Source organism: Globicephala melas, chromosome 6, assembly GCF_963455315.2.
Source record: "Globicephala melas chromosome 6, mGloMel1.2, whole genome shotgun sequence".
Lineage (NCBI taxonomy): Eukaryota > Metazoa > Chordata > Mammalia > Artiodactyla > Delphinidae > Globicephala > Globicephala melas.
The window spans coordinates 45,088,022-45,104,158 of record NC_083319.1 but is presented as its reverse complement, the minus strand read 5'-3'; the positions used below and the strand labels follow the sequence as shown (position 1 = coordinate 45,104,158).

The 16,137-nt window shown below is 34.3% G+C and overlaps 1 protein-coding gene across 3 annotated transcripts in view; it reads right to left on the bottom strand.

Moving 5' to 3' along the window:
* The window catches only part of CARNMT1 (carnosine N-methyltransferase 1), a 39,401-nt gene that overhangs the window by 13,518 nt on the left and 9,746 nt on the right, over positions 1–16,137 (bottom strand). For all 3 annotated transcript variants that reach the window (XM_030876993.2, XM_030876992.2, XM_030876994.2), the window contains exons 4-6: positions 3,839–3,979; positions 2,709–2,887; positions 563–676 (exon numbers count right to left, since the gene is read on the bottom strand). In XM_030876993.2, coding sequence (XP_030732853.2) covers positions 563–676; positions 2,709–2,887; positions 3,839–3,979 — 434 coding nt within the window. The remainder of the gene's footprint in view (positions 1–562; positions 677–2,708; positions 2,888–3,838; positions 3,980–16,137) is intronic.

Below are 16,137 nucleotides of genomic sequence, written 5' to 3'. Positions count from 1 at the left end.
TTTGATTTCTAGCACGTGGCAATAGGATGCAGTAAAAAGGCTTTTGCATAAATTAAATTATATTTCTACCCTTTCTTAAACTCAAGGTAGTCACAAAAATTATCATACCTACTCTTTTCCTAGTATGTATATGTACTGGGGAGGAGGTTTCCAGGGGAGAGATTAAGTGCTTTCCCTCAAATGTTTCATTACAGAAATAAAAAAAGAACACTTCCTTCTTAAAGGAAGCGTTGTCTCCATGGAATGGAGGGTGGGGAAGATAAGGGAACGATTATAATCAAGTTAATAGTTAGTACCTCTTTGAAATTATGACTGCTGTGAGACTGACCTAGTATGAATATACAAATTTTGGGGGTTCTACTGCTTTTGGAGGAACTAACTATGATTGGAGGAACTGTACCACTAACTAGAATGCAGTCTAAAGGAAACTGCAGAGGTTTTAAAACATGTATGACATAATTACAACTTCCGTGAACATTTAGTACTGTGAAGTTACCAAATGCAGAACAGCTCTAAGTACTCAGATTAATGTGTAAATTCTAATAAATACTGAGGAACTTACCTAGATTTATCCAAATTCCACCTGGTTTGAGTATTTTCCATATTGTGTCAATATAATCAATTACATTGTGAGCTGTGTCTATGAAGAAACAGGTAGCAATACAGTCCCAAGTACCTATTCAAGGAAAATCAAATTACTACATGTTATATTATTTTGCCTTTCTTTTAATGAATTCTATAAAGGTACCAGTTACCTCTTTACAGACTATGAATATTTCATTTAACTGCAGGGGTATAGAAGCTAAACTCTTCCAATCAACTGCTATAATCAAGGCTACCAAATAAACATTTATGAGATACTTTGTAATTCATAAGAGCTTTTATTACTAATTTGATAAGGTAATCAATTTGGAAATCATTTTTGATAACCTATATCACTATATCCTTACCAAATAATATTTATAAGAGTTTTGTTTATAATCTTTTCAACTTCTAGCCTTCATTTTACATCAGTTAAGATGAAATAATATCTGAATTTTAAGTTGTGATTTAAACCAGTGTTAGCTACCAATTCCGGAAGGTTTCAAAAAGACTGCATGCATTTGCTGCCAATTGAGAAATGAATGGCATCAGAACACATAAGCGTCCACCAGTACTTTGGAGAACTGCCAGTTGAAAAGGGGGATGGGGGCAGTCAGCAGCAGTGGGTGGGAACCCAGCAGAGAACTCTGTTTGCCTTCTGGAGGCTGTGGCCTGGCACAGAGACAGAAGAGACTGCATTGAAGGTGGCTGTCTGTACAAATAAGGCACTTGATCCAACTGCGGATTACCTTCACCATCTCCTCTTTCAAACCTGCTCCAGAAGAAAGTCACTTTTACTTGACAAAGCAATGTTTTCCATTATTTCACTCCTATTTTGAGACCCTGCTCCCTAACTTACCCCCAGCACCTAACACCTTCTATCTCCCTCCTTCTACCTTCAGAGTGCAGGTTTTCACAAGGTCAGCGTTCAGGGAAAAACAAAAACTTTACTATCTTGTTCCTCTCCCGCTCTAATCTCTCCAAGGCCTCCCATTTCTCTCAGAACACAATTCAAAGTCTTCGCTGTGGCCTACGAGTCAGCCTCACCAAACCCACTCCAACCTCATCTCCCATCATTTGCCCACTGCTTATCAAACCCCAGCCAAACTGACCCTCTTACTCTTCTTGAGCAGAACAAGCATACTTCCCACTCCCTAATCTTCTTTCCTTTGCCATTCCCCCTGCAACACTTTCCCCCACATATCTGAATGGCTTGCTTCTTCATTCCTTTGAGGTTCTCTGCTCAATCTTTCTTCTTAAGTTCCCCTTTTAGAAAGATCTTCCCTGGGAATTCTGTATAAACCAGCAGTCTCTCCCCAGTCACTCATTATTCCCTTTACCCTGCCTTATTTTTTCTTCCTCACAATATTAATTTGTTATCGCCTCTCTCTCCGAACTAGAATATGGGTTCCCTGTGCACAGGGGCTTTGTTTTGCTCACTGCTCTCTTTGCAATGCCTGCTACTTAGCAGGTACTCAACAAATACCTGTTAAATGAATGAACTTGCTGACCCCTCAGCCTGCTATTTTTTTTCTTCCTTTTATTGCCAATCCCTCTCTCCTCTTTCCCCATTATCATCTCCCTTTCTCTAATGCCTAGCTCAAATTTCTTCAACATTTTGCCAGGCTGAAGTCCAAACTTCATAGCCTGATTATAAAGGTCATCCACAATCTGGAACCAACCTACTTCTCTAGCCGTATCGCCCATTAAATCCCCAAATGTCCTTTTTCCTTCCAGTAAGGCTATTCTACCATCCCCGATTACCTAACTCATTCATATCTTTGTACCTCTGAATGCCATTCCTCCCTATCCTTCAAGTCACAGCCTCTCCACAAAGAGCTCACTTCTCACACTAACCTACTTCCATCTTTATTGTATTCATTACTCAACCTTTGTTTACATGTTGTCTTATGTTAATAGACCCAACAGATTCTAAATTTCTTAATTGTGGGATCTCATATTTCTTTATATTTCCCATCACTGCCTTATACATAACTTTGAAAATATTCTAAATTGTCGTTGAAGTATACCTTATATTCTATCGTCAAAATGAATGACCACAACGCTGGCCTAGTATAAAATTAGCTCATTAAATTTACAATAAAGCATGTGATCTTTGGACTTACTGCATTCTGAGTATATCTCCTGAAAATCTCCTGCTGTCATAGAAAAGTTAGAACCGGGAGGAAGACTGTGGGGGTCAACATCAGGGAAAAAGATGGGTCGAATCTGATCAGCTGACCTCCGGTTATTGCTAAACTGATGAATCCAGGGATAAAGCTTATATTTATTAATTTCAGAACATCTGCAAAATATGAGCATAAAATTCAGTGTTAACTAAATATTTTACCAGGGAAATCTACTTTAAACACTAAAATATAATCTGTTTGATTGAAGATTTACTTATATAATTAATACTTAAAAGTGTTACCACTACACTCTACCCAATTATCTGAAACTCCACATAGGCATGTAGATGAGTAACCAATCACGGATTAAAACACAGAAACAAAATTAAGGTAAATTCAGATATATAAATGTGCTATTTTCACTCAAATTTTTAAAAATATATCACTGAAACTCAAGCTCAAGTAAAAAAGTCTAAGTATTTTTTTCAAAAAAGGTATGGGTTTTGTTTGTTACCTAATTATTTTAATTATTTTGTACAACACTCTCCTTTCTACCTTCTCACTCTCCCCTAACTCACACTGCTATCAAGACAACACATTATTTAAACAAGGCAGCTATTTATTTTTTTCTCTAACACACCTCTTCTCGCTTTAAAAACTCTTTTCCACTACTTTCTAAATGAGGCCACAGAAGTTCTGCGAGATCTTTCCAACTCAGATATGTGAGCCATTTATAAGAATTTGACTAAGAAAAAAATTATGATTGCTACATTATAATCTTACTCCACTAAAGAAACAAAGGGGTGAATAAGTTTAAGAAACAATAAGAAAATACTCCTTCCAGGACAATACTTAGCCCAAAATTCTGCAGAGAAATCATTTCAGTTTCATGGAGTACCCAATCACTTTTTAAAATATCACTTACCCATCCCGTTCAACATTCTGTTAACTAGGCAACTAATTAAAGTAGTAATTGTATAAGCAATTTAATTTTAATCAGAAACATTTATGATATATACCATATTTAAACACTACGTACTTATCTTCAAATTCAGAATTCTGCAAAAATAGGTAAGTCAATCTGATTCTGAGAAATTACTATTTCCAGCAAAAAGTAAATTAAATACCTGTTGAGTACAAAGTTGGAAGAAAAGAGCATAAAAAAACTCCATTCATTTCCTTGACAAGCATAACCTAGCATAGCTATTTCCCAGGCCAGTCTTCCTAGTCCAGCACCAGGTACCAGAATATTTACTTTAGAAGGATCCCTGAAATGAAATAAGGCAATTATGTCCAACCCCTCAAAGAAAAGGGGAAAAAAAATAGACAAAATCCATATTAACAACTAAAAACTTAAGATATTTAGTAAGAATAAGCTCACTCAAGACTCTGACTTCTTAAATTTGAGAAATACTTCTAAATATCAGTGAGAAATAAGGATATAAAGAATTATCAAATGTTCAGTTGTTGTGTTAGGGTTTTATCCCCAAAGTATTATTTTTAAGAAGAAAAAGGAGTCGCCTTATATCCAAGACTTATGAAGACACTCATATTCCTAGTAGCTATCGCCTATCTGGGAAGACAAATTATTCCAAAAAGGATCCCTAAACATACGAAGAGACTGAACAAAATTATTTTAGCATATGAGACAGTCAAACAAGACATAACTTTATTTCTGAATTCTATATGTAATACAATGGTTTATGTGACCAAATTAAGTACAAGCAGATCTTAATGTGTCAGGTCTCTCCTTAAAATCTTATATATTTCAAATGGCAAAAGAAGCTGGAGCTGGGATATTCTCATGGGGAAAATGGGGAACTGCCTTCTAATTGAGCATATATGATGGCAAACATATCACACCAAACCAGAGGTTCACAATCAAACTGTTCTCCACTTATTAGCATCACTTTACCATCACAAATTTCCTTTACTGTAACATCTGTCATTCTATTTTCAGACCACTGAAAAGCCTTAGCAAAGCAAAGACTTTTCTCAGTACTTCTGGCAAATCAACATAAGCCTAAGGGAACTAAAATGTGTTCTTGTGAAAAACCAGAGAAAAATGTGTATAATCAGCTGTCATTGTGTCAATTAAAAAGGAATTTCATTATTGTCTGTATTCCCCAAATTTAGCTCATAAGTCAAATCCAATTTCCAAGTCTACTCCCATGAACAATTCTTTTTTATCTTTAAACTGTACGGGCTTTAAGTTTGATGTTCTCCAAATGGCAACAGGACTTTTTACTAGTAGCCCATATGATAACCTTTAGCATTTCCCACTTTGAAATGAAAAGAAACAAATAGAACTATGGGGCTTCTGAAAATTCAGTCTACAAATACAGTAACAAAGGAATTTGCCCAGCATTCTTCAATCTTAAATATCTATATATGGAACATGTATTTGTATAAAAATCGCAACAAAGTCTATTTAGTCTGTTTTACTGCTGAATTTTATATATACAATAAGGCATAAACTGAAATTTGTTAAAAATGATTTCTGACAAATAGGCTTAATATGATTAGTAAGATATTCTTTAATACTTGACATGGACAAACTAATGCCAAGGTGCCTTATAATAGTTTTCACTAAAATAAAATAGAATGTTTCCTTTTCATTCCAGACTATATGCAATATGTTTGTATGTGCGAACACTAATTTTTAATAAAGAGAATGGGTACGTGCTCTCATTCTGTTCAAGCCTACCTATATCAGTTATCTAACATGAACATATATATTTTTAATACTAGAATCTGAAAAACTCCTAGCTGTAGGACTCTATGCTAGCCCTTGTATAAAGGACCGGCCACTGTCATTTTCTACTCCCCACCAGACACACCAAAACACTTACTCTCCAGAACTACTACCTTTTTTCTTTTCCCAGTTCCCATTTGCCCAATCAAAATCATGTTTTTTTACAAGTGGCTGTTTTCAGCTTAGATTTTTTTTAAAAAATTAAGGTAATGCAACAGAAAGTAAAAGGATCTGGAAGTAAATTCATAGAGTATTTAAATTTTTATAAAAACAATCACTAATAATCAATTTCTGAACGGCTCATAATCCGAGTAAAAGATTACCATGCAGAAATTAGAAATCATGTCAAACTTAAGGGAAAGTTGTGTTAATAACTGTATTAATATTTATTTTGTTCACTTAAAGAAAGTTAACTTTATGATAGCTATTACCAAATACTTCCAAACTGATCAGGCCTATAGAACTCTTTATCCCTACCTTGTGGCAGAAAGTTTCTATATAAAAATGCTATTAAAAGGCTGTCATAAAGCCATGGAATACAGAATACATCAAGCCTTACCTTAAGAGTTAGTAGAGATTACTATAGATCTATCAAGAGTTAGTAGAGATTACTATAGATCTATCAAGAGTTAGTAGAGATTACTATAGATCTATCAAGAGTTAGTAGAGATTACTATAGATCTATCAAGAGTTAGTAGAGATTACTATAGATCAATTATTTGTATTACAGAAAGAAAAAAGAAGGATTTTAGTGGGAATATTAAAGGAGACACATTAAAACAAATTCTCTAAGAACTGAAAAAATGATCAAGAATCAAGCACTGAATGGGAGAATTCTTCCCCAAATCTTTGTTCTTAGCTAGATTTTTTTCCCCCAATTGGGTCTTCATATAAGGGATATTAACAGCATAAAAGAAAGTCTCTCTAAACACAATGTGTATAAAACTAAGGCACTCTAAAAGGCATTTTCTAGTATGAGTTCTTATAAAGTCAAGGGCATTTCTACTCTGTGGAGAATAAGAGACATATAAGTCTAAGTATAGACCTTAATGGTGAACTGACTTAAACTTAGAAAACCGGGAATAGAGCCATATGACTAATATGTGCCTCAGTAATCAAATGTTGCCTGTTTGAGAGTCTCGGCAAAAAATTGGCAAGCAAACAAGTTTATGTAGTTATTAAGGCCCAACTATGGAGAAGCAGTATATTCACTACAAATTTAACACCTCTGATAATAGTGGGAAAAGTTTCAATGGTTTCCCAGACAAGCAAGAATGAAGACGACAGAGAGCCCCTGTGTCTGAAGAGGCCGTGGATCATGTTTGCACCAACCTTTGTGATCCAACTATTTTACCAGCAGGAAATGTTCTTGAAAGAAGTTTCCTTTATTGTACACAGAATGATTTTTGCATAGCAGCTGCAAATCAGCAAATTCCAACAGACAAAATTCTTTTTCTCGGTGTGTCAGCAGAGTGACACTTAGCTGACCCCTGGTGATAGGAGTATGCACAACTTTCAAGCATCAAAAGTGCTGGGTTCTATTTGAATCACAGCAATTCACATGGTAAAAGCCACAACTCATTTGTGGCTACTAAATACTCAAAATGTGGTTAGTTCTAATTGAGATGTGTTTCAAGTATAAAATAAATACCAGATTTCATAGACTTAGTATAAAAAAGGAATGTAAAATATCTCATTAATAATCTTGTATACTGATTATATGTTAATATATTTTAGATATACTGGGTTATTAAAGTATATTATTAATTTCACCTGTTTCCATTTACACTTCTTATGTGACTACGAGAAAATTTAAAGTAACACAGGCAATTTGCATTGTATTTCTGTTGAACAGTGCTGGTCCATACAGAGAAATCATAAAAACACAATTCTGAGCAAAAAAACAATTGTGAAATGACACCACAAACCATTATATGGCCTTTTAAAACACACAGAACACAATGTGTTGTTTATGTACATGTATATAGACACGTAGCTAATGCAGGAAGGTAAGATTAGAGTAACAAATTTATATTAGTTGTTATCTCTGGAAAGAGAGAAGAATGTGCTCTGTATTGTTTGCAGGGCAGTTTCAAGTGTATCTGTAATGTTTCTTTTAAAAAATACAGAAAAAAGAGATCTGAAGCAACTATGGCAAAATGTCAAGGTTTAATAGAGTTGGATGTTGAAACACTTTTTATTCAAACTAGAAAGTGGGTTAGAAATCAGAATTAGTGTCTGGCCCCTTCAAAAATATGGTCCCAACTTCCTTATCTACTCCCAATAAAGAACTCCGTATATCAGCAAGACAACTTCTCATCCATTTCAGAAAACACTTTCTCACCTTAATCTTTAGAGCTCCTATAGAAACTGAGCTTAAATTATCACCGAATCTATAAAGTCTTTCTTTTTCCAAATATCCCAGGCAAAGCTTTAAGTCACTTCTCAATGCTTTCAGTACTTCATTCATATCTCTATGATAGTTTATATACCTAGTTCATCACTTCGCTTCTTTCATTTAATACAGGGGTCAGCAACTATGACCCACTAGCCTCACCTGTAGTTGCAAATAAGGTTTTAGAACACAGCCATGTCCAGTCATTTATGTATTGTCTATGGTTGCATTCCCATGACAAGAGAGCGAAATAGTCAGTCCCCAGAGACCACATTGCCTTGAAAATCTAAAATATTTTCTAGCTGGCCCTTTAAGAAAAAGTTTACCAATCCTGATCTAATGTATCTTGAACTTCTTTCCCAATCTGTGCACAGAGCTTTCTTAATCTGTTTTATGACTGAATAAGTAGTCCATTGTAATACTGTATAATAATGTATCAAAATTTGATAATTAAGGACTAGATTGTTTCCAATCTCTTGTTATTATAACATTAAAACTAATATCCTTGGCATAAATAGTTTCCCTCATGTACCTCTGTGGATAGCTTTCCCAAAACTGAACTGCAAGGATCAAAAGATATGCATTTGAATTTTGTTAAAATTACCAAGTTGCCCTCCATAAAATTTTACTAATTTATTCTTCCATCAGCAACATGTTTCCTCACACCTTCAGTAAGTTATATAACTTTTAAATCTTTACAATATAATGGATGAAAATGGCATCTTAGTGTGTTTTTTTTGTTTTTTTGTTTTGTTTTTTTTTGCGGTACGCGGGCCTCTCACTGTTGTGGCCTCTCCCATTGTGGAGCACAGGCTCCGGACACGCAGGCTCAGCGGCCATGGCTCACGGGCCCAGCTATTCCGCGGCATGTGGGATCTTCCCAGACCGGGGCACGAACCCGCATCCCCTGCATTGGCAGGCGGACTCTCAACCACTGCGCCACCAGGGAAGCCCCTTAGTGTGGTTTTTACATTTGCATTTTTATATGAGATTAAGCACCCTGTATTTCTTTTTCTGTTTACTATTTACATTATTTTTCTACTAGGTTATAGTCTTGAATTGTTTTTCCACTGAGTTATTACTCTAGGTTTGTAAGCACTTGAAATCCTGGAATGTAGGTGCTTGAGATCTTGATTTGAAAGAAATCTGAAATATATATCTGTCTTTGTTCTAAGAGGACTTTCTGGAGAGAAAAAAGAGACTATTTTCAGTCTCTAAACTACTTCGGCATTATTTGGCAATCTCCATTTGCTCTTTTAAAATGGTTTCTTACAGCTAAAAATAATCCTTTTAAAATGTGTAAATCTTAACAGTTACTATCTCTGATAGATTAAACAATATGATTTTTTTAAATCCTTTTATAAATTATAACTTACATTCTTTATTTCAATCTAAGTGAAAAATGCTTCTTTAAAGCTCAGCATATTTCTTCCTAATGCTCAACTATATAAAAGAAAAAATATATTCAATATAGTCAATAGTATATCATAGTCTTCTTGAAGTGTTAGACATATACTGAAATGCAAAGGCATAATAGATTTACCACCAACAAACAAAATATCACTTCAAATTCTTCTAAAATAGAATGGGTTAACAAAATTAAGCTCTAGAAAGTACAGTCCAGAAATTTTCAGGATTCATTAAGAGAATATGATTCTACATGGTTGTGATTTCCCATTTCAAATAGGACTCGTACCTAAGAATCTCTCCTTAGCAACTATAAACTTTATGGCACTAAATTCTTGAGCTAATAACTACTGAAGTGTTTGGCATTCAGCACAATTAAAACAGCATTTCCTTAATTTAAAAATAGACCCCAATATAGATGTTAATCTGTGGCTTCAAAACTGCTTGTACTTGTAAACTCAGACGCTTAAAAATTCTAAACAGGAACAAATTGGACAAACTGATAAGACAAATATGCTTTCATAGGAAAAATTATTTTAATGATCACAAGTAGAGTTAATTTATGCATATTTAGGTATATTGTTTTTTGCAGACAGCTCAGTTAGAAAAGGCCTTTATTGAAATTTCAAAAAGAAAAGAACACAATCCAAAGGCTAGCTGACATAAATGTAAGTCAAATTCAGCCTGAGTGTAAAAATATAAAATTCTCACGTGCTTGCTGTGGCACAAACAGAATCCTAAAAATTTATCTGAGACCCAAACTTAACCAGGATTTACCTAGAGTCAACCTGGATTCTGAAGGGCTATAATTATTTCCCTTTTCCAGGACTCGGAGTTTACTTTTTATGGCAAAGTTATAACTTTAATATGGATAAAGACTTTGCTGTATTTTATTAGGTTTATTTTTTAAGTTTTTTTTTTAATAGCTCATCTTATCTATTATAAGGAAACCAATCTAAGTTTAACAAGCAAAACAAATGACGTAGGAAGAAACATGTAAATTTTCCATTGGGTACCAGAATGCCAAAAATAAAGTTTGATATTTTGGTGCACTTCATTTAAAGTTCATATATCAATGTCCACTTTTATAACATTGATTACTTTCAGGGAACGGAAATGGGTAGCTGGGTAGGAAACTTTACATCCTTTGAAACCTTTAAAATTTTGAACCCTGCAAAACGTTTTACCTCTTCAAAATTTTTTTCATTTACTTATTTTAAAGAAACATTAAGAGTTAATGTTAGAAACACTGAGTGAATTCATCCTTTTCTCACCAGTCTACATTGTATCTGCCAACAGTAATAATAATAACAACAACAGTAACAGGGACTTCCCTGGTGGTCCTTCCAATGCAAGGGACGCGGGTTTGATCCCTGGTTGGGGAACTAAGATCCCACATGCCGCGAGGTAACTAAGCCCACGCACCGCAACTACTGTGCCCGTGCGCCACAACTAGAGAGCCCCCACGCCACAATTACTGAGCCTGCGTACCACAATGAAAGATCCCACGTGCTGCAACTAAGATCCAATGCAGCCAAAAATACATAAATAAATTTTAAAATAATAATAACAATAACAGATAAATAATAGTAAAATAATACTTGTGCTAGTTCAGTAAGTACCTTTAACAATGACATGCCTTTTTAGTACAGCTAACATTGTTACGCTGACTGGATACCATGGTAATACACATGATTCAATGATCACTGAGTATGAACGAAATCATGTTTAAAGTGCTAGAAATTATGCTGACTTAAGCATTTGGCCTTCCAAAAATACCCAAACTTTTGTATACTCCAACAGTAAAAAGTCTTATCTCACAACCTGCTTTTCAGAAACAAAGATATTTTGAATTTTGAGAAATACCTGGATTTTATGTTTACAAAAGCTATCAAACTATATTATCCATTATTTTATAAACAGTATATACATTGAGAGAGTGCACCAAGTAGGAACTTTAAGAATATATTTTTGGAAGCAGCAATATTTATAAAAGTTCCTTAAACTGAAAACATATATTTATAAAAAGTATGAAAAATAAGGAAATAATGAGACTAGATTATAATTCTAATAGTTGTAGAATATTTAAGGTAAGACTATCGATAAAAATTAACAAAAAAACTTGTAACATTTATTAAAGTAAACAAAGGTAGGCTTTAAGAATAGAAGAAAATTAATAGAACAAAGGAAAAAAAAATGATCATTTCATCTGACACAGAAAAGGTATATGACAAAACATTCTTTCATGACAAAAACTCTCAGGACAACAGGAATACAGGGAAAATTCCTCAATATAAAAAAGGGTATTTATGAAAAACCCAGAGCTAAATGCCCCCTTTCACCACTGCTATGTACTGTTATGTACTTCCAGAGCTATTTAAATGGGGAAAGGAAGAGGTAAAAACTATATTCACAGATGAGATGCTCCTATATGTAGAAAAACACAAAGAATCCAGAAGAAAGCTACTAGAGCTAATAAACAAATTAAGCAGTTGCAGAGTACAAGATGAACACATAAAAAAGTTAGTTGTTTCTATACATCAGCAATGAACAATCAGAAAAGGAAATTAAGAAAACAATTCCATTTACAATAGCATCTAAAAGAATTTAAAACTTAGGAATAAATCTAAACAAGGAGGTGTTACATTGAAAACTTGTATACTGAAAACTAAAAAACAAAGCTTAAAGATATTAAAGAACACCTAAATAAATGGAAAGACATCCTGTATTCATGGATACGAAGATTTAACATTATTAAGATATCAATACACCAAAAACAATCTACCTATTCAACACACTCCCTAACAATATTCCAATAGCCTCTTTCACAGAAATGGAAAAACTGACTCTGAAATTCATATGGAATTGCAAGGAGCCCCAAATAGCCAAAACAATCTTGAAAAAGAATAAAATGTACGAATCACACTTCCTGACTTCAAAAATTGCAAAGCTACAGAAATTTAAATAGTATGGTACTGGCAAAGGGCAGACACATAGACCAATGGAATAGAATAGAGAGTCCAGAAATAAACCGTCACATATGGTCAATTGATTTTCAAGGACAGTGCCAAGACAATTCAATGGGGGGAAAAGACAGTCTTTTTAACAAATGGTGCTGGGAAAACTGGATATTCACATGTAAAAGAATGAAGTCAGACCCTTACCTGATACCATATGCAAAAATTAACTCAAAATGGACCAAATACCTAAGCTTAAGAACTAAAATTATAAAACTCTTAGAAGAGAATATTGGGGAAAATCTTCATGACACTGGATTTGGCAATGATTTAATGGATATGGTATGAAAAGCACAGGTAACAAAAGAAAAAAACTGATAAACTAGACTTCAAATTATAAAATTTTGTACATCAAAAGACACTATCAAGAAAGTAAAAACAGCCTACAGAACGGGAGAAAATATTTGCAAATCATATATCTAACAATGGATTAACACATGCAAAAAAAGAAAGAGAGTCAAATCTTATCACACAATCTTATCTATGAAAATCATCTTCAATCCAGACATAATAAAGTATAAAAATGCATTAACAAAGCCTATGGACAATAAAAATGTAAATTAAAAGCTTGTCAAGTGAGTACTATATATGCCAAGCATTTGAAATCTGAAATCTGAAATATCTGTAGTTGAATATTTGAAATCTGCCTAGCTTTGAAGCCTAAGAATAAACTTCTTTCTAGAAAAAACACGTCACTAAAAAACTTCTTTCTAAATCATATCTGCAGAGCACACACAAAAAGGCAGTGAATTATTACCGATTCTACATCTGAATCTTGTACATTAGATATCTGGACATGCAGAAATAAGCAGTCGTCTTTTTTTTTCTTTTTTAAGTCTGACAACATGGCTGAAATAATGATAAATTCAATTGTGGGGCGTCCAAAGTTACTCGCTTACTGAGCTATTTCTGGGTCTCACACCCAGAACTCTATACACTTGACTGAATAAATATTTATAGAATTGAACATCAGTAGTGTCATGACTTCATCAACAATGGAATAAAAATTATGAAAGCTTTAAGTGATTAAAAAAATCAAAAGTATACAACGAATCTATTATCCCTTCACCTGTGTGTTCAGAACATAATTACAGCACAGCATGCCAAAAAACTACTGGTCACAAGCAGAAATACACTGGGTGATTTTCATACTTATTCAGCTAAAGACAATCTACATGGCACACAGACATAAAAGTATTCAAACAAGGTGGATCAGCTTCCGTTACATGTTAAAGGCTCACTAAATAAAACAGATATTTTCAAGTCTTTCAATGGGCTTATCAACAGACTGGCATAATAAAGAATCAGTGAAGTTCAGGGGAAGTCAATAGAAATTATCCAAACTAAAATATAAAATGAGTTAACGGAGGGGCAATGTAGAAAAAGAGCCACTTGAAACCTGAGAGACAATAGCAAACAGTTTAATATATATGTAACTGGCATCCCTAAGAGAAAGAAATAGAGAAAAAGGTAGGAGAAACATGTGAAGAGATAAGAGCAAAGAATTATTGATTCGGTGATATATATCTACTCAAACCTCCAAAAGCAAAGCCAACCTCAAGTGGGAGAAACACAAAGAAAACCACATCTAGTCATACTGCTGACAAAGGTGGGGAATGGGGTGAAGAGAATGGCAAGTAACTGTTTAATGGGTATGGGATTTATTCTGGGTTGATGAAAACGTTTTAGAAGTATACAGAGATGATGGATGCACAATACTGTGAATGTACTTAATGCCACTGAATTGTTTCCTTTAACATGGTTACTTTGAAACCACAATGAAACAAATCCTGCCAACAACCTGAGTGAGCTTCGAAGTCAATGCTTCTACAGTCAAGCCTCTAGATGAGAACACAGCCCAGCAGACATCTTGATTACAGCCTTATAAGATCCTATACAGAGAACTCAGTGAAGCCATGCCCAGACTTTTGACCCACAGAAACTATGAAATAATAAATATGTGTTGTTTTAAGCAGTTAAATTTATGGTATTTTGTTGCACAGCAACCAATATACATTTACCTTTCAGATGCAGCAATTCCACATCTAAGAATTTACACTAAAGATACATCTCCAAAAATACAAAAATATACATGCACAAGGTTATTAACTGTAGCATTATAATTGCAAGATACTGCCAGCTACTTCACTTAAATAACCAAATATAAGAGACTGGTTGAAGTATTCTGAAACTGTTTTAAAAAAAAAAAAAAGATTGGGTAAAATTTCCATGAACTGATACAGAGCTAATCGAGGATTAAGTGGAAAAAGGAAAGTGCAAAATAAAATATATAGTATGCTCCATTTTGTGTATGAAAAAGGAGGTATTTAAAAAGAAAAAAGTACTTATCTGCTTACTTCCATAAAAAAAAAAAAAACAGGGACTTCTCCGGTGGCGCAGTGGTTGAGAGTCCACCTGCCAATGCAGGGGACATGGGTTCGAGCCCTGGTCTGGGAAGATCCCACATGCCACGGAGCAACTATGCCCATGTGCCACAACTACTGAGTCTGCGCTCTAGAGCTTGTGAGCCACAACTACTGAAGCCCGAGCGTCTAGAGCCCATGCTCTGCAATGAGAGAAGCCCCGCAATGAGAAGCCCTCGCACCACAACGAAGAGTAGCCCCTGCTCGCCGCAACTAGAGAAAGCCCTCGCTCAGCAACAAAGACCCAACGCGGTGAAATAAATTAATTAATTATTTTTTTTAAAAAAAGAAGAGAAACAGTAACTAAACAGTGGGAAAACCAAATAACATCTTGATTAGAATCATCAATGATGGGCTAACAGACTTTGCATGTCTCTGAAGGTGATATCCTGAAAAGGATACAACATCAATTATCTATTATTTTGAGAAAGTACACATAATCTAGATCTAATCATGAAGAAACATCAGACAATATCAAACTGAGGAAGAGTCTATAAAATAACTTACTTGTATTCTTCAAAAATGTTAATATCATGAAAGTCAAAAAAAAGGCCTAAGAACTGTTCCAGATTAAAGACATTAGAATTAAACATAACACAATATCCTGGGTTGGATCCTAAACTGTACAGAAAAATAAGTGTCATAAAGGACGTTATTAGGATAATTTATGCAACTTAAATATAGATCATTGATTAGAAAGCAGTAATCAAGTTTAAATTTCCTCAATCTGGTAACTGCACTGTATGCTTATGTAAGAGTATCATTGTTCTTAAGGAAAAAAACTCAAGTATTAAGCAGTGAAAAAGCATGATATATGGAAACTAATCTCTCAAATAGTTTAAGTAATTATCGTGTATATGTACGGCTATAGACTAACAAAGCGGGGAAGGAGAAAGGAAGGGAAATAGGAAAGGAAATAAAAAAGCAAAGGTACAATGCTAAGAATTGGTGAATTTAGGTAAAAAAAATACATGGGAGCTCTTTGTACAATTCATACAATTTATCTGTAATTTTGAAGTTATTTCAAAATAAAAAGTTTTCAAAAAAGAGAGGAAGAGAAGGGACACACACATATGTACGGAAATTTCTGAATGGATACATCCAATCTTAAAGATGTCAATCAATGAGGAGGGGAAGAAGATGAGGAAAAGGAGCCTCTCGCACTACAATGGTCCTTTTAAACAACAGACTGAACTCCACCCACTGGTTCTCTTTAAATATATAACCTGTAAGTCAGGTTCCTAACCTGGGATCCATGGACCAAAGAGGTCTACAGACAGAATTCACTGTACCTATAAGGGGGTGGAAAAAAATTACATTTTCATTTCATTAACCTTTAACTGATTATTCTTTTGTCAATTATGAATGTAGACAACAAACAATAGTAGTTTTAGGAGTACCTGTAACTGTATCACCAATAGAAATCATA